The 23292-nt window shown below is 43.6% G+C and overlaps 2 protein-coding genes across 8 annotated transcripts in view; both read left to right on the forward strand.

Annotated features, from left to right (window-relative positions):
- The window catches only part of ARFGAP1 (ADP ribosylation factor GTPase activating protein 1), a 52041-nt gene extending 45440 nt beyond the window's left edge, over positions 1-6601 (forward strand). For 3 of the 6 annotated variants that reach the window (XM_039342538.1, XM_039342539.1, XM_039342542.1), the window contains 2 exons: positions 1920-1996; positions 4686-6601. In XM_039342538.1, the coding sequence (XP_039198472.1) occupies positions 1920-1996; positions 4686-5034 (426 nt within the window). In that variant the 3' untranslated portion in view covers positions 5035-6601. The remainder of the gene's footprint in view (positions 1-1919; positions 1997-4685) is intronic. The other 3 variants (XM_039342541.1, XM_039342543.1, XM_039342544.1) reach the window with 1 other exon arrangement.
- An 8891-nt stretch (positions 6602-15492) lies between these two features.
- LOC120307621 (DEP domain-containing mTOR-interacting protein-like) overlaps positions 15493-23292 on the forward strand; it is a 37005-nt gene continuing 29205 nt past the window's right edge. The window contains exon 1 of one of the 2 annotated variants that reach the window (XM_039342545.1): positions 15493-15809. In XM_039342545.1, the coding sequence (XP_039198479.1) occupies positions 15724-15809 (86 nt within the window). In that variant the 5' untranslated portion in view covers positions 15493-15723. Of the gene's footprint in view, positions 15810-16299; positions 16498-23292 lie in introns of those variants that run through there. The other variant, XM_039342547.1, reaches the window with a different exon arrangement.

Here is a 23292-nt window from a genome sequence, read left to right on the forward strand (position 1 = left end):
CCGTATTGCAAAGGAATATGGAAACAGCTTAATGTGAGCACCAGTCATTTTAAAACTTGTTAATTGATGTGTCTTCTCCCTCTCCTCCTGTTTTTTTTTGCTGCCATTATTCAATAAAACTGGTAAGTGCTGTTGCCTCCTAGTTTTAAATTTGTTTTAGCCAAATGGTTGTAGGGTTAAATGTGTGGGGAAAAGAGAGGGAAAGGGGAGGGGAGGGGAGGGGAGGAGAGGAAAGGAAAGGAAAGGAAAGGAAGAAGGGGAGAGGAGAGTCTATTTTATTAAATGTATTTGTATGCACATAAAGGTTTGCTAACTCCACATAAATGTGGCCTAGTCCTTTTCTTGAGAAGTGGCTTTGGGGTAAGAGCGTACTTCAGTGAGGCAAACCACACCTCTCCTGTATATACCTTTAAAGCAGTGTTTCTCAACCTTGACAATTTTAAGGCATGTGGACTTCAACTCCCAGAATTCCACAGCCAGCAATGCTGGCTGTGGAATTCTGGGAGTTGAAGTCCACATGCCTTAAAATTGTCAAGGTTGAGAAACACTGCTTTAAAGTATTTGTTTAAACCTAGAACAAAACTGCAAACAGAGCATCATAGTTGTTGGTTTTTTGTTTTTGTTTTTTTATAATCATTATAGTCACGCCATGGGTTTGCTCCAGTCATGTTGGGATCAAAGCAAAAAAGGAAACCAGATCCTGTGATTTACTGACTTACCCTAAGCCAGTGGTGACGAACCTATGGCACGGGTGCCAGAGGCGGCACTCAGAGCCCTCTCTGTGGGCACACATGCCGTCGCCCAGTCCTAGGCCTTCAGCTGGGTTTTATAAAACCTTTTCGCTTTAGGTCTCCGCTGCCGTATGCAAAAAAAAAAAAAAAAAAAAAGGTTCAATCAATCAGTCAATTTCAACTTCTTGTGGAAAAAAAAAAAAGATCTCGCAAAGTTGGAATTGATTGATTGACCCACCCAGTCTGCCGTTACCACCGCAGTGATGCCCACCCAATTGGCCACGCCCGTCCAATGGGCCACACCCACCCGGCACTCGACGATGCATAAGTGGGTTTTGGGTTGCAGTTTGGGCACTCAGTCTCTAAAAGGTTCGCCATCACTGCCCTAAGCACATTTACCAGAAAGATCTTAATCCTGTTCAGCTCTCAGACAGGGAGGCTTCCCATTTTAGTTTGGGTCGGTGAAGAAGCCAGTCCGCTTTCCGTTCGTGAAACCTGTGGGGATTGGTGGCTTAAGTCCAGAGGGCAGTGGGACTCCCTTTGAAGGCCATAGGCCAGGGGACTGGTGGGCTCTGTGGGGCAATTGGGTCAGGCCCCGGGAGAACAGGCTGCTGAACCACCTTGGGCCAGCCGGCCAATCCAGCAGGATGCTGCTTGCTTAAGGACATACAGGTAGTCCTCGAGTTACAACCCTAATGGAGCCCAAAATGTATGTTGCTAAATGAAACATTTGCTAAGCGGGTTTGCCCCCATTTTACAATTTCTCTTGCCACGGTTGTCAAGCAAATCGTTGCATTTGTTAAGTTGGTAACGTGGTCATTAAGTGAATCTGGATTCCCCCCATTGACTTTGTTTGTCAGAAGGTCGCAAAAGGGGATCACGTGACCTGGGGACACAGCAACGGTCACAATGTGAACCAGTTGCCGAGCATCTGAATTCATGGGGATGCCGCAAAGACCGTGACTTTGAAAAGGGGTCATAAATCACAATTTTCAGTGCCATTGTAACTTTTGAACAGTCCCTAAATGAACTGTTGTAAGTTGAGGACTACCTGTAGTTGCTTGCTGGGTGCCATTTTGTTTTGTTGGCTTCAAAAACTGATAGAAGGAAAGGGTTGATATTTGCGTACCACTGTTTTCTCTCTCTGTAATCATTTAATTTGCCTTATTTTTTTCCTTCCCTCCACAGGTCCAGGGAGTAAGTACTAAAAGCTGGCGAGATATGACCACTTTCTTTTCTGGAAAAGCAGACGGGTCTTCTGAAAGGTATGGTAGATGCATCTGCTCAGGATACATCTCTGACATATACCATATTTTCCGGCGTATAAGACGATTTTCTAAAGCATGGAAATCGGCGCCGAAGTCGGGGGTCGTCTTATATGCCGAGTCGTCTTATACGCCGGAAATTACAGTAGTTTCCGGCATATAAGACGACTTTCTAGGCATGGAAATCGGCGTTGAAGTTGGGGGTCGTCTTATACTCTGAGTCGTCTTATACACCGGAAATTACAGTAGTTTCCGGAGTATAAGACGACTTTCTAGGCATGGAAATCGGTGCTGAAGTTGGGGGTCGTATTATACGCCGAGTTGTCCTATACGCCGGAAAATACGGTAACTTGTAAATGAAGTCCAGGCTATCTCAAAAAGATATATATTCCCTCAGGAACCTAGGCCAGTGTTTCTGGCAACTTGGATGGGTGGACTTCAACTCCCAGAATTCCCCAGCCAAGCATGGTTTTTAAAAATTACAACCATTTGTTCAGTGGCCGTTCAAAGTTACAACGGCACTAGAAAAAAAAGGTAACTTATGACCGTTTTTCACACTTAACGACCGTTGCAGCCTCCCCAGGGTCATGCGCATAAAATTTGGGCACTTGGCAACTGGAATGTATTTATGACGGTCGCAGTGTCCCCGGGGGGTTTTTTCGTGTGATCCCCTTTTGCAACCTTCTGAAAAGCAAACTCAACGGGGCAGCCAGATTCACTTAACAACCCTGTTACTAACTGAACAGCCTCAGTGACTCACTTAACCACCGGGGCAAGAAAGGTCGGGAAATGGGGCAAAAACTCTCTTAACAACGGTTTTGCGTTGCAGCAGAAATTTGGACCTCCGTGGCGGTCATAAGTCGAGAACTACCTGTACTGCTTTCAGATCAATCTTGATGGGAATAACAAGAACAACAACAACAACAACCATAATAACATATTTTAAAAGAAGTTGTTTTGTGTTGAACGGGGAGTCTTTCCGCCATCCTAAGCTGGAATTTCTAAATAGCTACCTTGCTTTTATAATTTCTGGGACGGTTCTAATTAGAACAGTGTTTCTCAACCTTGACAATTTTAAGGCATGTGGACTTCAACTCCCAGAATTCCACAGCCAGCAATGCTGGCTGTGGAATTCTGGGAGTTGAAGTCCACATGCCTTAAAATTGTCAAGGTTGAGAAACACTGAATTAGAAAGACCTTTTTTTCCTTGACCCACAACCGAAAGTTCATTCAGGAGGTTGACCAATAGAGCAGCCCCATTTTGTTTCTGTGTTAACATTATAACAGAAGAGCTGGAAGGGACCTCGGAGGTCTTCTAGTCCAGCTGAAACCCTATTCAAGTAGTCCTCAACTTACAACAGTTAATTGGGTTGCCACAGCGTTAAAAAACAGTGACTTATGACCGTTTTTTACACTTACGATCGTGGCAGCACCCCTGTTGTCATGTAATCAAAATTTGGACGCTGGGCAGCTGAATCATATTTATGACGCTTGTGGTGTCCCTGGATCAAGTGATCCCCTTTGGAGACCTTCTGACAAGCAAAGTCAGTGGGGAAGCCAGATTCACTTAACAGCCACTTAACAACTGCAGTGATTCACTTAGCCCAGTGGTTCTCAACCTTTTTAATGCCGCGACCCCCCAACCGGTCGTAAGTCGAGGATTACTCAACCGGTTGTAAGTCGAGGACTACTCAACTGGTGCAGCACCGTTTGCAGAATGGGACTTTTGGCGGGCTCAGCAGGGCAGAGACAGCCTGGACCATTCCTGTTGGCTTTTGAAAGCCAATAGAATTAGACTTTATTCAAGAGAGTCTATTCTATTGGCTTTCAAAAGCCAATAGAATAAAAGGGAGTAGCACAGCTAAGGAAAAGGGGGAAAAATGGCGGACTGCGTTGTTTGCCGACCCCCGTGAAATGGTCGTTCGACCCCAAATGGGGTCCCGACCCACAGGTTGAGAACCACTGACTTAGCAACTGTGGTGAGAAAGCTCACAAAATGGGGCAAAAACTCACTTAACAAATGTCTCACTTATCAGCGTAAATTTGGGGCTCAGTTGTGGGCGTAGGTCAAGGACTGCCTGTGCCATTTCAGACAAATGGCTGTCCAGTCTCTTCTTAAAAACTTCCCGTGTTGGCGCAGTCACCGCTTCTGGAGGCAGGTTGTTCCACTGGTTAATTGTTCTATCTGTCAGGAAGTTTCTCTTTAGTTCTAGGCCAGTGATGGCGAACCTTTGAGAGACCGAGTGCCCAAACTGTAACCCAAACCCCACTTATGTATTGTCGTGTGCCGGGTGGGTGTGGCCCATTGGCTGGGTGTGGCCCACTGGGTGGACGTGGCTGCACTGGTAACGGAAGACTGGGTGGGACTAAAAAGTTCAATCAATCAATTCCAACTTTGCAAGATCTTTTTTTTTTTTCCACAAGAAGTTGAAATTGACTGATTGATTGAACCTTTTTTTTTTTTTTTGCACACAGCGGTGGAGGCCTAAAGCGAAAAGGTTTTATAAAACCCAGCTGAAGGCCTAGGACTGGGGCGACGGCGCGCGTGCCCACAGAGAGGGCTCTGAGTGCCACCTCTGGCACCCGTGCCATAGGTTCGCCACCACGGTTCTAGGCTGCTTCTCTCCTTGATTAGCTTCCATTGAACTAACCGAGTTCTTCTTTTCCCTCTGCTCCTTTTTTCTGAAAGGCCACCGGAAGCGGAGAGCTACCAGAACAGCAAAAACGAAAGCTACCAGAACAACTCCGTGGATCAGAGTTTCTGGGAGACCTTCGGCAATTCAGACCCACCCAAAACCCACAAGTCCCCGAGCAGCGACAGCTGGACGTACGTGGACAATTCGGCGGAGAAGAAAAGCTCTGACAGCTGGGATGTTTGGGGTTCGGGCACCGTTTCCAACAACAAGAACAGTAATGGCGACAGCTGGGAAAACTGGGAGACCAACTGGGAGAACACCGCCGGGGAGGGCAAAGCCAAAAAGGGCACAAAAGAACCCTCTTCGGCCACCGAAGAAGAATGGGACAATCACAACTGGTAGGACCCGTCCTCTAACCAGCGTAGCAGAAGAGGGGGGGGGAAATAACCCACACCTCCGATGGAAGAATCTCCCACATAACTGGACTAGCATCCGTTGGAGTTGGCCTCTTTCAACTTCGCGCCCGCTGTTCCATTCTCTTTCCACCTCCTGTTTACAACTACCACCACCACCACCACCACAAAAAACAAACACACATGAGTTTGCGGATTCTTGTAATTATCATACAAAAGAGCCAAGTCGTGTCACGTTAGATAATATCCTCACCGTGCTGCTGTCTTTGTAGGTTTGCCAAACCTCGAAAGCTCGGAGGAAGCGAGTCCATGCAAGTCTTACCATCCTAGCCACAACCTTCGCATGTGTAACTTGCCCAACTTCTTTTGGGGACTTCAGCTGACATTCTGGAGGACTTTGGGTAGTCTGATACGTGTGTGTGGGGGGGTGTAGGGGTGACATATTCAGCCAAGTGATATATTATTGTGACTGAGATGGGATGGCTTGGAATCGAGCCAAAATATATATTATTTAAGATATTGTAGAAGCATCTGTTGGCTGGATCCAGATTTATTTAGAGGGTGTGTTCTTTTCTCTCTTTTTTTGAAGGACGCTGTCCACTTAATAATTTCAGTTCTCTTATTTAGAAGGCAACAGACAGCATTTCTAAAAGCTTTTTTTGGTTTTGTTTTTTTTAAAGTTCCCGTTCTTGGCTTCGGCTGCTTTCGACAGGCGTGTGTAAGATTCCTCATCTTTTCTTTCCTTTTTTTTCCCTTTTTATACATTAAATTAAATCATCTCAATTCTCTTTCTCCATTTGAGGTTCCACAAGCGTAATGTGGAATTTTAGCGTAATGGCTGGATACAAACAGGGATGGAAAAACAGGCAGGATAGGTGACAGTTTTCATAAACGGAACATGCCAATGTCAGAAGCAAACATCTTTCGAACCAAACCAAAGCCAATAACAATTTGGAACTTTGCACTTATAAAATATAAAGATTATAAGATTCCACATGAGTTTTCCTCTTTCCCTTCTGCCCACCCCCCATCCCCGTGCCCGGCAGGAGACTACTGAAAAATAATCAGATTACAGTGTCTATCATTTTGAGCTATGTTGCATGAATTTGAGGAAAAATTCCAGTATCCTTTTCTACAAAGGTCTGATGTCAATTCTGTTTTTGGTGCTTGTGATCAGTAAATCGTTTTTTATGATCTATGTATATTTAAATACTACAGTGTTAGACCGCTAAGAGGCAGGAAACACTGAATCGTGGTATAATTGGCTGGATGTCAAAATGAGGCATTTGGGGGAACCAGGATGAAACTCTGGTTTCTTTTATCTTAAGAAAACCTTTGGCTTGGCTAATGAACTGTGTGATGTCTGAGCGCCTGGATACTTGGGAATTTCCAGTTTTTCTCAGAATTTAGCTGAAATCGTCTGCTGTATATAACTGTGTGTGTATATCAGTGCACATAAACACACAGAGATCATAAAGTATTAATAGTTTCCTACAATTTTTATGTATTGTTCAATATGTCAGTATCTATCTTGTGAAGAAATATGAAGTACTTGAGCTGCTGTGTGGTATTTTTCACTTGTGTTTCCCCCCCCCCCAATTACTAACTAAATTTCTCCTCTTTTCTGGAGACTTTGCTTTCCCATCCTTTGGTCCCAGTTTTCCCTCTCCTTGGGCTTTCTAATCAGACTAAGGTGGTTAGGTGATCTGTGCCTGTCTTTCAAGAATACGCTTTTTTTTTGGGGGGGGGGGCAAATTTCTGAGCTTTTGTGACCTCATTAAAAACTGCACCTTGTTTTTTTTTAGTGTGTCTCAGAATAGAGTTAACTTGCCTATTTCTTTTGCTGATGTGTGTCCATTTTTTCCCAATAGGGTGTGAAATTTTTTTTCTTCATTTTCTATTCTCTGGATCCCTCCTTAGAAACTTAATGGTGTGTTTTGCTTGTGAACGAGCATCAGCTTCTACCTTAATTTTGCTCATCTGATCGTTTCAGTCTATATCAGTGGTTCTCAACCTTCCTCAACCTTCCCTTTAATACCGTTTCTCATGTTGTGGTGACCCCCAACCCCCCATCCAGCTGGCCGGGGAGGGGGGGCAGGAAGCCCGCTCCGTCGGCTCCGCCCAGCCTGGTTGGAGAAGTGCCATTCCTCTCCCTCTTTCTCTCTCTCTTCCCTCTCTCTCTTTCTCTCGTTCCTCTCTCTTTCTCTTTCCTCTCTCTCTCTTCTCTCTCTCTTTCCTCTTTCTCTTCTCCCAGGGGATGGGGCACCCGGGCGCAGGGCCAATCAGTAGCCCTGTAGGAGGTAAGTTCACCTGAGAGAGAGAGAGAGAGAGAGAGAGAGAGAGAGAGAGAGAGAGAGAGAGAGAGAGAAGGAAAGCGAAAGTGCCCCTCCCTCCCTCCCCCCCCTCTCTCTCCAAATGGCGGAGGAGGCCATGCGGAGACGGATCTGGAGCGGTGTCTCGATTCCTAAGACCATCAGAAATATGTGTTTTCCGATGGTCTTAGGCGACCCCCGTGAAAGGGTCATTCGACCCCCAAAGGGGGCGCGACCCACAGGTTGAGAACCGCTGGTCTATATGCTGTTTTAAATCATTTATCTATGGAATTCAAGGAGATGAGAGCATACTTGAACTCTGGGTCTCCATTAATGTATATTTTACCTTGTGGCAGATTTCTTCATCCCCTAAACCAGTGTTTCCCAAACTTGACAATTTTAAGGCATGAGGACTTCAACTCCCAGAATTCCACAGCCAGCAACACTGGCTGTGGAATTCTGGGAGTTGAAGTCCACATGCCTTAAAATTGTCAAGTTTGGGAAACACTACCCTAAACCAGTGTCTCTCATCCTTGGCAAGTTTTAAGAAGGATGGACTTCAACTCCCAGAAGAGCAGAGATGGCTGAGGAATTCTGGGAGTTGAATTCCCCCCATCTTAAACTTGCCAAGGGTGAGATACACTGTCCCAAACTCCTTGCATAAAAACATATTTATTTTTAAAGCAGCCTTTCCTTTTTTTTTTAATCCAAAGGCAGGGCTGATTCCCCCCCCCCAAATCATATCTTTTAGAGTCTCTTCCTTCCCTCTTGTCAATCACCTCTTTACCTTTCCAGTTTTTAAATGAGATGACGATACAGCTGTCATCTTAGCTAAAACTCTACAGAGTGGGGAATGTAAATATCAAACACCAAAAGGACTTTAAAAATCATGATCTTGGTGATGAAGGAGGTAGCATCCAATTCAGGGTTACCGTTAGCTGTTTCTCAGTTCTGCGTTGCTCCCTCTGTGGAAGAAAAGATACTACTCATGATCTCCTAGGAAATGTATCAGAGGCTTCTAAGTAGTTCTTTGTCATAGCTACCTGTAACAGAAACACCTTTATAAACAAAATCTTTAAGAAATTGAGTTATAAATAGATAAATAAGAGAACAGAGCTATCAGATTTCCAAATTGAATTGTACAGGATCAACCCAAGTCATCTATACCCAACCAAGTAGCTTATGTATTTGAACCTCTTTTTTTTTCCTTTTTTTACATTATTGGAGGGGAGACAATGGTAGCTAAAAAAAAAAAAAAAAACCAACCCAGGAGTTTTGATACACACACACACACACACACACACACACACACACACATTTCTTGTAATTTCATAGTAAGAGAGCAAGTAGGATCAGCTGCCTTGGAGTTACAAAATATAGGATGCAAAGCCCTTCTGCATGATTGGTGATTTATATCGTCAGTTTAGCACAGTAACAAAACTCTGATTCAGCTTTCCCTGGCTTTACGCCCTCCAGATAACTATCCGGGTGTTCGTTGGGCTGTGGCGGAAATTGGTTGAACTCCGCCAGAAGGCATTAAATTACGGAAGGCTGCTGTCGAAGTTGGCTAAAACCAGACCTAACATCGGGGTGTTCCCGAAGCGTTTCTTCCATTGCACGTTGCTGACAATGCAACTCTGCCCGTAATGCTAGAATGAATGACTTGAGATCTCTTGCTGTATAGTCTCGCTGCAGTCTCTAATTTCCCTAGAAATTCTCCACCTTCTCATGGCCTTCCATGGCAGGCATTATATATGTATTGTGTAGTAATTTGTACAATAACTTCCAGTTCAGGTGAACGTCCTCCTCTTAACTGAATCCCAAAAGGGAGATAATAGAAGGGCAGGCGACCACACACCTGTTGAGTTTTTCTATCTTGAGAAGCTAAGCGGGGTCAAACTTGAGCAGTACCTGGAGGGGAGACCTCCAGAGAATATCGTGGCTATGGGCTAGATTAGGAAATCAGAAACGCTTTGTGGAGGCACAGTGGCAAATGTTTTATTGTCCGCACTAAGTTTAAAATGAGTGGGAAGAGTAGGCCTCCATCTGTAGAAGATACAGGATTGGTTAAAAGAGTCAAAACTTTGAGACATGTAACTGGATCTTAAGCTCCTTCCTCTCTTGGTTGGAATAACTGGTCAGTAGATTATTATTATTTTTTTCTTTTTCAGAAGAAGCTGGGTGGTGGGCCGCGCGGTTCTTTCCGTTTCCGACTGTACCATTTTGTCAGTTCCTTCGCAAGAGCTGTGAGTTATGTTCCTTTGTTTTGCAAAACGGTATTGAACATGAACCGACCGTGTTCCTCTCAAAGTGAAACAATAAAGTCAGAGAAATGGAACAAAGCCATCCCAACATCCTCCTCATAAATGGCTTCACGTTGCGTTGACATTCACGTTTGCATTTTGCACGGAAATACGAGTTGCACCGGCTGCAGCTTCCACATTCTGGGTTTGGGTTTGTTTTCAGAGAACATGTCTCTAACTTCAATCTTGGTTAATGCGTCAGACCATTATTTGTTTATTTGTGTGTATTTCAACCTTATTATTTTTACATATAACTCAAGGGGGCAAACAGATCCAGCACACCTTCCTCTTTCTGTTTTCTCCACAACAACAACCCTGTGAGGTGAGTTGGGCTGGCTCAAAATCACTCAGCTGGCTTTCATGCCTAAGGCGGGATTAGAACTTGCACTCTGCAGGTGATTGGCCAAAGGTCACCCAGTTGACTTTCATGATAAGGGGGGGACTATAACTCGCCATCTCCTGGTGATTGTCCCAAAAGCACCCAGATGGCTTTCATGGCCTAGGCGGGATTAGAACTTGTATTCTCCAGGTGATTGGCCCAAAGTCAACCAATTGGCTTTCATTGACAAAGGGGGAAATTAGAACTCGCCACTCCTGGTGATTGGCCCAAAGTCACCCAGATGTCTTTCATGCCTAAGGCGGGATTAGAACTTGCATTCTGCAGGTGATTGGCCCAAAGTCACCCAGTTGACTTTCATGACAAAGGGGGGACTAGAACTCACCGTCTCCTGGTGATTGTCCCAAAGTCACCCAGATGGCTTTCATGGTCAAGGCTGGATTAGAACCTGCATTCTCCAGGTGATTGGCCCAAAATCAACCAATTGGCTTTCATGACAAAGGGGGGAATTAGAACTCACTGCTCCTGCTGATTGGCCCAAAGTCACCCAGGTGCCTTTCATGCCTAAGGCAGGATTAGAACTTGCACTCTGCAGGTGATTGGCCCAAAGTCACCCAGTTGGCTTTCATGACAAAGGGGGGACTAGAACTCACCGTCTCCTGGTGATTGGCCCCAAGTCACCCAGATGGCTTTCATGGCTAAGGTGGGACTAGAATTCACTGTCTCCCGCTTTCTAGCCCGGTGCATTAATAACTTGACCAAATGGGGCCTCAACCTGAGGAGGAAGGGCATTCTCGAATAAAACAATTGCGTTGAAAAAACCAACCTCAAAATAATTTCACAAGATACAGTGTTTATTGTATGCCAAGGTGAGGACAATCATGGGGAGATTTTGCAGACAGTACCCTGAGAAGATTTTTGAAGATCGGCATACAAAGAGAATTTGGGGGGGGGGGAACCACTAAAAAAAAAAAAAATAAGTCAATGATATGCCTCCCTCTTTCAAATGCCATTGATAGTTTCTATAAGACAGTGGAGAGGTAATTCAACCTTTTCTGAAAGTTTAGAACAGTTTATAAGATGTGCGGACTTACTGGCGGGGACTTCTGGAAGTTGATGTCCACACATCTTAAAAGTGGCCAAGGTAGAAAAAGATTGGCTCAGATTAAGCTTTGTGAAAACAACTACACATTTCCCAGATTATATTGAACAAACATTTGGTGGACTAGAAAGTGCCTATTTTTAACAGTAGGAAGTCCATTAAAAAAGTAATCCTGAGTAAGTTATGAAATAAGATTAATTAAGTTGAGAAATAAAATTAGTAACCAGAGATGGCATGATAGCATGGTCCCAATACTTGAGGGGCTGCCACAAAGAAGAGCGGGCAACCAATTTTCCAAAGCACCTGAAGGCTGGACAAGAAACAACAGATGGAAACTGATCAAGGAGAGAAGCAACCTGGAAGTAAGGAGAAATTTCCTGACAGAACAATTAGCCTGTGGAACAACCTGCCTCCAGAAGTTGTGAATGCTCCAACACTGGAAGTTTTTAAGAAGAGATTGGACAACAATTTGTCTGAAATTTTGGGCTCAATTGTGGTCATAGTCTGTTTATTCTGTAATTTTACAGAAATTGCCAGGAGTAGAACGTAGATGTACTTTAGGAAGTTAAATCTAGAACTAAAAATATTGCTACTGCCATGGACTAGGAAGGTTTTGAGAATTGTAATCATGGTGCAGGCTCTTATACCGCTGCTGGCACATAAAATGGTCTATTCTTCAACATTAAGCCCAAAAGCAAGCTTTTCTTTCCTCTTTCTTTTTAGGCAAAATATTAACAAAACAGTCAGTAACCATGCACCATAACAGTCCATACAGAAAGACAAGTTTGGTATAAATTAAAACTATGCTAGTGGAAATTATGGTGCCAGCTTTGTAAAACAAAAAGCAGCCGTACTTTTTCTACTCATGTAATGACCTCTTTTGTATGAAACAAACGTGTTTTCACCTCTAGCCACAAGAGGGTGTCTCTTTACCATCCTAATGCATCCACTAGGACAGGGGTAGGCAACCTTGGCTCTTTTATGACTTGTGGACTTCAACTCCCAGAATTCCTGAGCCAGCCATGCTGAGGGAAAGGAGAGGTTTCCAAGCTGAGCCAGGCTGGCTCAGGAATTCTGGGAGTTGAAGTCCACGAGTCATAAAAGAGCCAAGGTTGCCTACCCCTGCACTAGTCACTATTTCCCAACCTCTGCAACTTTGAGATGTGTAGGTGCCAATTCTTACCACATCTGTGAGGCTGAAGCCCCAGTTATTTCAAAGTTGACCAATTTGAAAAATACCAGTCTGGAGTATCATTCTTTTTTGGGGGGAAAGTAACAGCTTCAATGCAGGACTGGAATTTTCAAGGAAGATCCTAAATTCAATCAAAACAATCTTGTCTCCAGAAGTTGTGAGTGCTACTTCACTAGAAGTGAGAGACTGGACATCCATGGAATGGTAGAGGGTCTCTTGATTGAGCAGGGGGTTGGACTGGAAGACCTCCAAGGTCCGTTCCAACCTTATTGTATTCTATGTTCACAACAGGGGAATCACACATTCTTGTTTTAAATTTACTTTTAAGAACACTTGGAGGCAGACCAGCTAAGCCGGTGGTGGCGAACCTATGGCACGGGTGCCAGAGGCGGCACTCAGAGCCCTCTGGGCATGCGCGCCGTCGCCCCAGTCCTAGGCCTTCAGCTGCGTTTTATAAAACCTTTTCGCTTTAGGCCTCTACCACCATGTGCAAAAAAAAAAAAAGTTCAATCAGTCAATTTCAACTTCTCGCGGAAAAAAAAGATCTTGCAAAGTTGGAATTGATTGGTTGAACTTTTTAGTCCCACCTAGTCTGCCGTTACCACCGCAGCTACGCCCACCCAATTGGCCATGCCCATCCAATTGGCCACACCCTCCCGGCACTCGACGATGCATAAGTGGATTTTGGGTTGCAGTTTGGGCATTCAGTCTCTAAAAGGTTTGCCATCACTGAGCTAAGCGGTATCAGCCAATCCTGTTAAAATGAGGCTGGAGGATGAAATCATGGTGGGGGGTGGAGTCATGATAACATCATAAGCTTCACTCAAATGGCATATACATAACTGTCAAGAAGGCCCCTCCTCCTCATATCTATCTATCTATCTATCTATCTATCTATCTATCTATCTATCTATCTATCTATCTATCTATCTATCTATCATCCATTTCTCTATAACTATATCTAGCATCTATATCTATCATCTCTTCTATCTATATCTATATCTATCTATCTATCTATCTTTCTATCATCCATTTCTCTATATCTAACTATATCTATCATCTATATCTATCATCTATTCTATCTATATCTAACTCTATCTATCTATCTATCTTTTATCATGTATCTACTATCTGTCTATCATCTCTGTCTATTATCTATATCTTATCTACCTATTATCTATTTATCATCTATCTGTCTATCTATCTATCTATCTATCTATCTATCTATCTATATTCATCTATCTACCTATCTGTATACCACCTTTATTATGTTTACAAATAAGGTGGCAAACATATCCAACACCTTTTGTCTCCTATTTTCTCCATAACAACAATCCAGTGTGGTGAATTGGGCTGAGACAGACTGGCCAAAAATCTTCCAGTCAGCTTTTATGGCTAAGGCAGGACTAGAACTCCCAGTCTCCTGGTGATTGGCCCAAAGTCACCCAGCTGGCTTTCATGGCTAAGGTGGGTCTAGAACTCACACTCTCCTACTTTCTAGCCTGGTTCCTTCCCCACTAGCTCAAATGGACCATCTATCTTCCACCATGTGGGCTCCGCCATGGCCATCACAATTGCTCTTTGTGTGGTTGTAGTACCTGGTTGACTCACAGCTGTGCTTTATACATTTGAAGGATGAGGAACAACCATTTTTCATTGCATAGTCTGATTTCTGCATTTTAGTCTCTTGTTCATCCATGTTTTGTGCTGCTTGGACAAAAAGTGTGGTTTTGCAATCACTGGTGGTGGCCTGTGATCTGTTAATATTAGTGTTCTGGCAAGGATCACACCACCAAGATCCTGATGGCTTTGACAGCTACTGCCCTTAATGTAATTAGGGCCCTCAGCATCTCATTTGTTGCTACTGTTTTAGGCTGTTTCGGCTCTTGCTATCACAACACACACATTGCCTCCTAATGGGCTGAGTATTAGTTCGAGCCAAAGGTTGCGGTGTCCTGGCGTCATGTGATCACCACTTGTGACTTTCCATTTATGACAGCTTCCTGACAAGCAAAGTGAAGGGGGAGGGGGTAAAGCAAGATTCACTTAATGACTGCATGATTCACTTAACAACTGCAGTGATTTCACTGAACAGCTGTGGCAACAAAAGGTGTAACATGGGGCAAAGCTCACTTAAACAGTTTAACAATGGAAACTTTGGGGTCCATTGTGCTCGCGAGTCGAGGACTCCCCGTATCAAATGCCATCATATTCCAGAAAACCACAGTGTTCCATTATATTGCTCACAATATGCAATTAATTCCTCACAGTCGCTCATGTTTGAACCAACTCCTGTGTGGACTACTGCAACCCACTCTCCGTGGCGTTATCCTTGAAGACCATTTGGAAATTGCAACTGGTGCTGGATGCAGTGGCATGCCTAATGTGGGGTGCCTGTGGTCCATCCTGATTTCACGACAGTCTGTGCATGAAGCGGTCACCCTTTTCAGTGCAGTTGTAACTTTGAACGGTCACTAAAACAGCGGTTCTCAACCTATGGGTCGCGACCCCATTTGGGGTCGATTGACCATTTCACGGGGGTCGCCAAGCAAGGCTGTCCGCCATTTTTTTCCCCTTTTCCGGCGGGTGCCTTACCTCCCTTGGGCTGGGCCAGCTGGTGGCCCAGCCGGTGGTCAGCCTGCTCCGTCTCTGCCGCTTGCCAGCTACGCCTTGGCCGGCGCAGGGGGCGGCACCATGCATGCATGGCACTCCCGGGCAGGGAAAGTCCTTGACTTACGACCGGTTGGGTAGTCCTTGACTTATGACCGGTTTAGTCCTCTACCTACGACCGGTTTATTCCTCAACTTATGACTAGTCGGGGGTCGCGGCATTAAAAAGGTTGAGAACCACTGCACTAAATGAACTGTGGCGTGTCGAGGACTACATTGTACTTGTTTGTTAGTCGCCGTTGTTTTCTAAGGAACACGCAGGAATCTTCTCCAGCACCACAGCTCAAAAGCTGGACAGGAGAAGACCTAAATCCTTGGTTCTTCTGCTGACACTTCCTCCTTCTCAGGACTTGCTCTCTAACATTGGTGAGATCCAGCATGTCTCAACACAACTGATCTCAGCTCGTCCTTCTCCTTCAGAGCGAAACTGCCCTTGACCCTCATTCCTCGTGGCTTCCAGCTAAGGCGGAGCAGCCCTTGAAGGCAAGAGGCAGGTCCAGTTCCACCTCTCGGCTTTAGGGACGCCCTTTTTCTCCCACAATCTTCACTTACCCCTCGATCTTTCCTCCACCCCTCCAGGCAAAGTAAGTAAGCAGCTTGCCTTTATCTCCTTTTAAAAGTGCTAACAAGATGTTTCTGGCAGGGCGCCCCGGTCTGTGCAGAAAGGCAAACACACCGGTGGAAAGCCAGGCGTAGCTGCTTAGCGGCTCACAACCCACAGCTGCCTCTCTTCGCCACGGTTGGCTTCAACCGACAGGCTGGGATGGAGACCTTGACCAGCATCTTCAAGCAAAGGGCCACTGAGCAGCATCACAGAGTGGAGGTCATGATTGCAGGAGAACAGCTCAGGTACGTAAGGGTGATCGGACAACCATTTGTCTGGAATGGTTATAGGGTGTCCTGCTTGAGCAGGGGGTTGGACTAGAAGACCTCCAAGGTCCCTTCCAACTCTGTTGTTCTTTTATTCTGATCAAGGTTCACTTTTTCTCCTTCTCCCGTTTTCAGGGTCCAGCGTTTAGCAACCTCAGGCAAAAAGACTTCCCAAGTTTCAGAAGGGGAAAAAAATCCCACTAACTTGTCAAATTTATGTTTTGAGAACGATTGGCTGTAGACAAAAAGGGAATATACACACACACACACACACACACACACACACACACACACACACATACATACATACATACATACTAATAAGAATATACAAATACAAACTTGATTCCTGGGTGAATCCATAACCAATTACCAATAAAAACGTGAACACCAGGAATATAATAAACTATAAAAAAGTTTAATACCATCACCGATCACCAAGCTTTCGTCAGATACTTCTGACATCGTCAGGGTTAATGTTGGTCTATGGGAGAGTGCCTTTATAGGTGAGCCGTCATTTGCACAAGGCTCCTAGATCTTGTCATAGGTCCCAATTGATTTGACTGCGTTTTAATTGTGGCTTCCATGCTGATGACTCCTCTTTTCTTGCTTCCACTGCTTGTGGGTGTGTCATTATTCCCTTCTACCTCCCACTGTCTTGGATTAGGTAAGTTCTTTCCCCCCCTTTTTTTGGTCGTTCGTATCTCTAAGTTGTTCCCTCTTCACACCTTCGCGTCTCCCACCTTCCTCCTTCTTCTGATCTTTACTTACTCCCCAATTGTCATCCCTCATTCTATGGGGGGCGCTCAGAAATTGAATTTCTAGCGTATTTTGCATCCAACCGACTGGGGAAAGCTGTTTAAACTTTGAGTAGATCTAAAAGTAGATCTACTCAGAGTGGGAGAAAGCAGTGTTAATAATAATCCTAGTTGAACTGGCATTCAGACTCCAAAAGAGATATGCTGTTGATTTTTTTAAAAAATGTTATCAACAGCATCCTGTTCACTTACTATTTGACAAAGAAATTTTCTAAGAAAATTGTGTTTCTATAACCAATCCCTGGACATCTGTCACATGATGTATTTAGCTCTGGGTTCAAGCGTCTTGCAGGATAGTTAGATCTGGGGACTGATAAAAGTTTACTTGCTGATTAATATGTTCCCCTAAATCTCTTTTTTCTAGCTAGGAAAAATGTTGACGTTAACATGGGAGGCAAGAAGCACCAAAAAGAGAAAGAAAGAACAGGAAAAGAAGGAAAAATGGGTATTTACTTACCCAAAGGTTGTGTAACAATGTTCTGAGTCCCTTGTTACTGTAATTAAATGTGAGTCCTAAGTTTGAAAACAGTGCCGGTCCAACAAGATTTGCACTTAGCCATTGGAATCGTTCCAATTTACTTATGGCCAAAGTTTCGTCATGGAGAATGTCTCCACATTATACTTTTTGTGAAGGTTTATGTGCAAAAAGAGGGAAGCATGAAATAAGGATACTTAGGCAGGAAAAAAAAAACAAATGCACAGGTTTAGAATAGATCAGGGGTCTTCAGACCTGGCCCTTTTATGACTCGTGGACTTCAACTCCCAGAATTCCTGAGCCAGCCACACTGAGAGGAAAGGGAGAGGTTTCCAAGCTGAGCCATGCTGGCTCAGGAATTCTGGGAGTTGAAGTCCACGAGTCATAAAAGAGCCAAGGTTGAGTACCCCTGATATAGGGCAGGGATAGGCAACCTTGGCTCTTTTGTGGACTTCAACTCCCAGAATTCCTGAGCCAGCCACGCTGAGGGGAAAGGGAGAGTTTCCATGCTAAGTCACACTGGCTCTGGAATTCTGGGAGTTGAAGTCCATGAGTCATAAAAGAGCCAAGGTTGCCTACCCCTGGTCTAGCCCAATGGAGAGGAGATATGATAGCATCTTCCAATACTTAAGGGCTGTCACAGGAAAGAGAGCATTGATTTATTCTCCATAGCATCTGAGGGCTGGATAAGAAGCATCAGAGGGAGATCCAACCCAGAAATAAGGGATTTTCTGTAAGAATATCATATTGTATTATTAATTAGTTGATGTAAGATAGTGAGAAATCAAATATATAAGACGTGTATCCTGAACATTAGAACATGTGATGAATTGTGGTACAGGGAATTGGGGTTATTTAAAACTTGGAAAGTATAAATGTTAAACGTATAAATATTAAACTTGGAAAGTATAAATATTAAATTTAAATATTAATGGGAAACTAAAAATTGGGGAGAACTAACCAGGACATTGATAGTCTAAAAAGATTGAATGTTTAAAGACCAACTAGGATATGTATAAACTAAAAATGATTGATAAACGTAAGAAAGTTATATTTTTATTTAATCGATGTAATAAGAATTGTATTAATTTAAATATGAGACAGTAAATACCAAGGGGAAAAGAGAGGAAATACTTAATGTAATAGTTTGAGATCTGTACTAAAGATACTTGTATGTTATTGAAGTATTGACCAACTCAGCCACCACATTGCTTTTCCAATATTTAAATGTAAAACTAAGAAATCAATAAAATTTTCTATAAAAAAAAGAAAAAAATAAGAAGGAATTTTCTGACAGGGAGTACAGTTACTGGAGTGCTGTGGATTTTCAAGAAAAGATTGGACAACCATTTGTCTGGAAATAGTATAAGGACTTCTGCTTTGAGCAGGGGGTTAGATTAGAAAACCTGCAGGGTCCCTTTCAGCCCTATGATTCTATGACTCCAGTGAAGACAAGACAAAAATCAGATGCAGATAAGGAGGGTGAAAATCTGCATTATAATATGAGAATCTCCTGCTGGATCTGTACAAATAATGTATTAGCACGACAACAGCAGGAACTTAGAAGATCCTGGGGGACACCTCATCCAGTCCTCATTTGCTTATTTTGTTTTCTAGTCAAGTCACGACAGGCGTTCTTCAACTTACACGTACAACTGAGCCCAAAATTTCGATTGCTAAGCAAGACAGTTGTTAAGTGAGTTTCCTTGCCACTGTTGTTAAGTGAATCACTGCAGTTGTTAAGTTAGCAACATTGGCTTCACTATCGGCTTCGCTTGTCAGAAGATAGTAAAATCGGATCACAAGACCCCTGGATGTTGAAAAACTGTCATAAATAACGGGCAGTTGCCAAGAGTCGGAATTTTGATCACATGACCACGAGGATGTTGCAACAGTCATAAATGCAGAAAAACAAGTCAGGTCACTTTTTTCAGTGCTGCTGTACTTCAGATGGTCAGTAAATGAACGTTTGTAAGTTGAGAATTATCCCTAGTTTGCTCTAAAAGATCCTGCATCATCATCATCATCATCATTAAAGTTGGAAGGGACTTTGGAGGTCATCTAGTCCAACCCCCTGCTCAAACATGAGACCCTATACCAGGGGTAGGCAACCTTGGCTCTTTTATGACTCGTGGACTTCAACTCCCAGAATTCCTGAGCCAGCTTGGCTCAGCTTGGAAATCTCCCTTTCGCCTCAGCATGGCTGGCTCAGGAATTCTGGGAGTTGAAATCCACCCATCTTTGAAGTGGCTGTGGTTGAGAAACCTGGTTTAACCTCTAGATCCAGGTATGTATATAAACATACAGCAGTTCCATGATGTCGTCATCACACAGAGTTTATCCTTTAGACGAGGGGTAGGCAACCTTGGCTCTTTTATGACTCGTGGACTTCAACTCCCAGAATTCCTGAGCCAGCATGGCTCAGCTTGGAAACCTCTCCCTTTTCCCTCAGCATGGCTGGCTCAGGAATTCTGGGAGTTGAAGTCCACACCTCTTAAAGTACCCAAGGCTGAGAAACAGTGGGCTAAGCCAGGGGTAGGCAACCTTGGCTCTTTTATGACTCGTGGACTTCAACTCCCAGAATTCCTGAGCCAGCCGCGCTGAGGGAAAAGGGAGATGTTTCCATGCTGGCTCAGGAATTCTGGGAGTTGAAGTCCACGAGTCATAAAAGAGCCAAGGTTGCCTACCCCTGCCCTATACCATTTCAGTCAAATGGCTGTCCACTTCTATTCTGAAAACCCCTGGCAGAATAAAGGAATTATTAACAGGCAAGTTGCTATTTATCCTCAAGTCATGCTCTGGGGAGGTCCATTATAATTTTGAATGTTTGCTAAGTGAAAGGTCTTAAGTTGAAGTTGAATAAATTTTATTTATTTATTTATTTATTTATTTATTTATTTATTTATTTATTTATTTATTTATTACATGTGCGGGCCAGCTAACTCCTGACTATTCAATTTTATTTTGTAAATCATTTTGTAATTAAAAGTTTTATAAACTTTGTAAAAACCAACACCAACCAATGAAGAGTAGAAACAGGAAAGGAAGAAAATAATAGTAAAGAAAGATAGGAAAAGTGCAGAAAGAAAGAATAAAAAAGAAAAAAAAATGAAAGAGGTTTTCAATTTCCTTTGCAGCCAATATCAATACAATTGCAAAAGTATCTCTTACTCTGTGATCACAAAACAGCTCACATTTTTCTCCTATACTTTCCTTCGCCAAATCATGCACATTTTTCTGTTTTTATGCAAAAAAAGTGTCAGTGGTTTCAGTCCACCCTAAACGTAAACCGTTCTTCTCTCATCAAAGAAGTTCATTTAGAAGTTCCATCATCTTCATCCATCTTTGCTCCCTTGTAAACAGAATCTGCCAACCATTTAATTCTTAGCCACTATTTAATTCTGAACAAGCAATGCCTCTGTGCTGACGTTGGCAAGAAAAATCTCAAAAAGTCTACGCATTCAACTTGAGAGTCAAAGACCCAACGACCTGTTTAATGTCTTTAACATTAAAGCTCCATTTCAAATGCCTGACTTGGTGGAATTTGAAACCTACATTTTTGGAACTAGCTGAGAAAAATTCCAGACTCTACTTCTTCCTCCGAAGAAAAAACAGAGCCAGAGGCCCAGACACACTCTTCTATGCAACTATATCTAAGGGGCAACCACAAAGAAGAATGGGTCAGCCTATTCTCCAAAGCACCTGAAGGCAGGACAAGAAGCAATGGATGGAAACTAACCAAGGAGAGAAGCAACCTAGAACGAAGGAGAAACTTCCTGACAGTGAGAACAGTTAATCAGTGGAACAACCTGCCTCCAGAAATGGTGAATGCTTCAACACCAGACTAGAAGACCTCAAGGTCCCTTCCAACTCTGTTATTTGTTATGTGGGATCATTATCAAAACCTGAGCTTGAGACCATGAGCAAAATATGAGCTCAGTGTGGGAAAACAAGGAAGATTTTACAAAAAAAAAAGGAAATTGCTCTGCCTTCACTCTCTTTCGTATGAGAAGGAGGGTAGGGCAAGCACTGTTAGAGTTTTGAGCTTCTGTCCTTATTAATGACTCATAAAAAAGAGCAGGTTTGATCCCGGTGGTGAAGGCACAAGGCTAGAATCCAGGAGATGGTGAGTTCTAGTCCCACCTTAGGCATGAAAACCAGCTGGGTGACTTTGAGCCAATCACCAGCTGACAGTGAGTTCTAGTTCAAATCCCACTACAGGCATGAAAGCTGGCTGTGTGAGATGGGCCAATCACCAGGAGTTGGTGAATTCTAGTACCGCCTTAGGCATGAAGGCTGGCTGGGTGATTTTGGGCAAGTCACTCTCAGCCCAGGGGTAGGCAACCTTGGCTCTTTTATGACTCGTGGACTTCAACTCCCAGAATTCCTGAGCCAGCCACGCTGAGGGGAGAGGGAGAGGTTTCCAAGCTGAGCCAGGCTGCCTCAGGAATTCTGGGAGTTGAAGTCCACGAGTCATAAAGCGGCCTAGGCCTAGGCCAGGGGTAAGCAACCTTGGCTCTTTTATGACTCGTGGACTTCAACTCCCAGAATTCCTGAGTCAGCCACGCTGAGGGGAAAGGGAGAGGTCTGCAAGCTGAGCCAGGCTGGCTCAGGAATTCTGGGAGTTGAAGTCCATCAGTCATAAAAGAGACAAGATTGCCTACCCCTGGCCTAACCCATCTCACCAGGTGGTTGTGGTGGAGAAAATAGGAAGAGGAAGGAGTACTATACATGTTTACCACCTTGACTTACTTATAAAGTAGTGAAAATGGGATAAAAACCAAACCATAAATAAATAAATAGTCCCCCATCTCAGGTGGCTTTCTAATGTTCAGCATTCCACAATCACCAAATACATTTGGGTTTTTTTGAATAGGCAAAATTACCTCTGTGCTTGTGGAAGCCTTGAGGTTCTTTCCACCCCTTCTGATATCTACATTTTATGGCTGCACAAGTCAAGGCACTCAGCAATGGACGCAATAAAAATTCCTCTGACCTTAGAAGTTAGTGTAAATTTTCATGTCAAGCAAGCAACCAGATATGGAGGACCACAGGTTCCTCCATGAATACCAGTACAGATGATAATACCGATAGAAGAGGATATTTGTAGATCAAGGTTGAACTGTGGGGTCCTTGGAATAATAATAATAATAATAATAATAATAATAATAGTAGTAGTAGTAGTAGTAGTAGTAATAGTAATAGTAATAATAATAGTTGGAAGAGACCTTGGAGGTCTTCTATCTAGTCCAACCCCCTGCTCAAGCAGGAAACCCTATATCATTTCGGACAAATGGCTGTCCAGTCTCTTCTTAAAAACTTCCAGGGTTGGAGCATTCACAACTTCTGGAGGCAGGTTGTTCCACTGGTTAATTGTTCTCACCGTCAGGAAATTTCTCCTTAGTTCTAGGTTGCTTCTCTCCTTGGTCAGTTTCCATCTGTTGCTTCTTGTCCTGCCTTCAGGTGCTTTGGAGAATAGCTTCTTTGTGGCAACCCCTGAGATATTGGAAGATTGCTATCATCTCATCCCTTGTTCTTCTCTTCATTAAACTAGACATACTCAATTCCAGCAACCGTTCTTCATATGTTTTAGCCTATAATCCCCTGATCACCTTTGTTGCTCTTCTCTGTACTCTAGAAAAAGTACATTGTGGTGACCAAAACTGGATGCATTCTGTGCTCGGTTGTTTTGGGACATATTTCACCATAGTTTCAAATGGGAAACTCTGAGCATCCTAGATCAAGTCCAAAAATGCTAAAGAACTGTTATGGTAGGGAGCTACCACAGAGAAGACCCTTTTCCCTCAGACCCACCAGATGTTCTTCCTTGATAGTGGGCACCCTCAACATCCCCTGCCTTTTTGGCTCTGGGGGGCCAGGTTGAAGTAATTGGGGAGTTGGTCATTCAAATTACCTGGCCCCAAACCTTTCTCTTTAGATCTGAAAGGAGCCCACAAACCTATGACAGATGCCCCGTATAGAGACCAAAGTTGTTAATGCAGATGTGGCATATCCATTCCATATGGTTCAGGCAGGGCCTATGAATTATGGGATTCTCTTAAGCCAGGGGTCTTCAAACTTAGCCCTTTTATGACTTGTGGACTTCAACTCCTAGAATTCCTCAGCCAGTGTGCCTGGCTGAGGAATTCTGGGAGTTGAAGTCCACAAG

This window comes from Crotalus tigris, unplaced genomic scaffold (genome assembly GCF_016545835.1).
Source record: "Crotalus tigris isolate CLP2741 ecotype Arizona unplaced genomic scaffold, ASM1654583v1 scf7180000017794.702064, whole genome shotgun sequence".
Classification (NCBI taxonomy): Eukaryota; Metazoa; Chordata; class Lepidosauria; order Squamata; family Viperidae; genus Crotalus; species Crotalus tigris.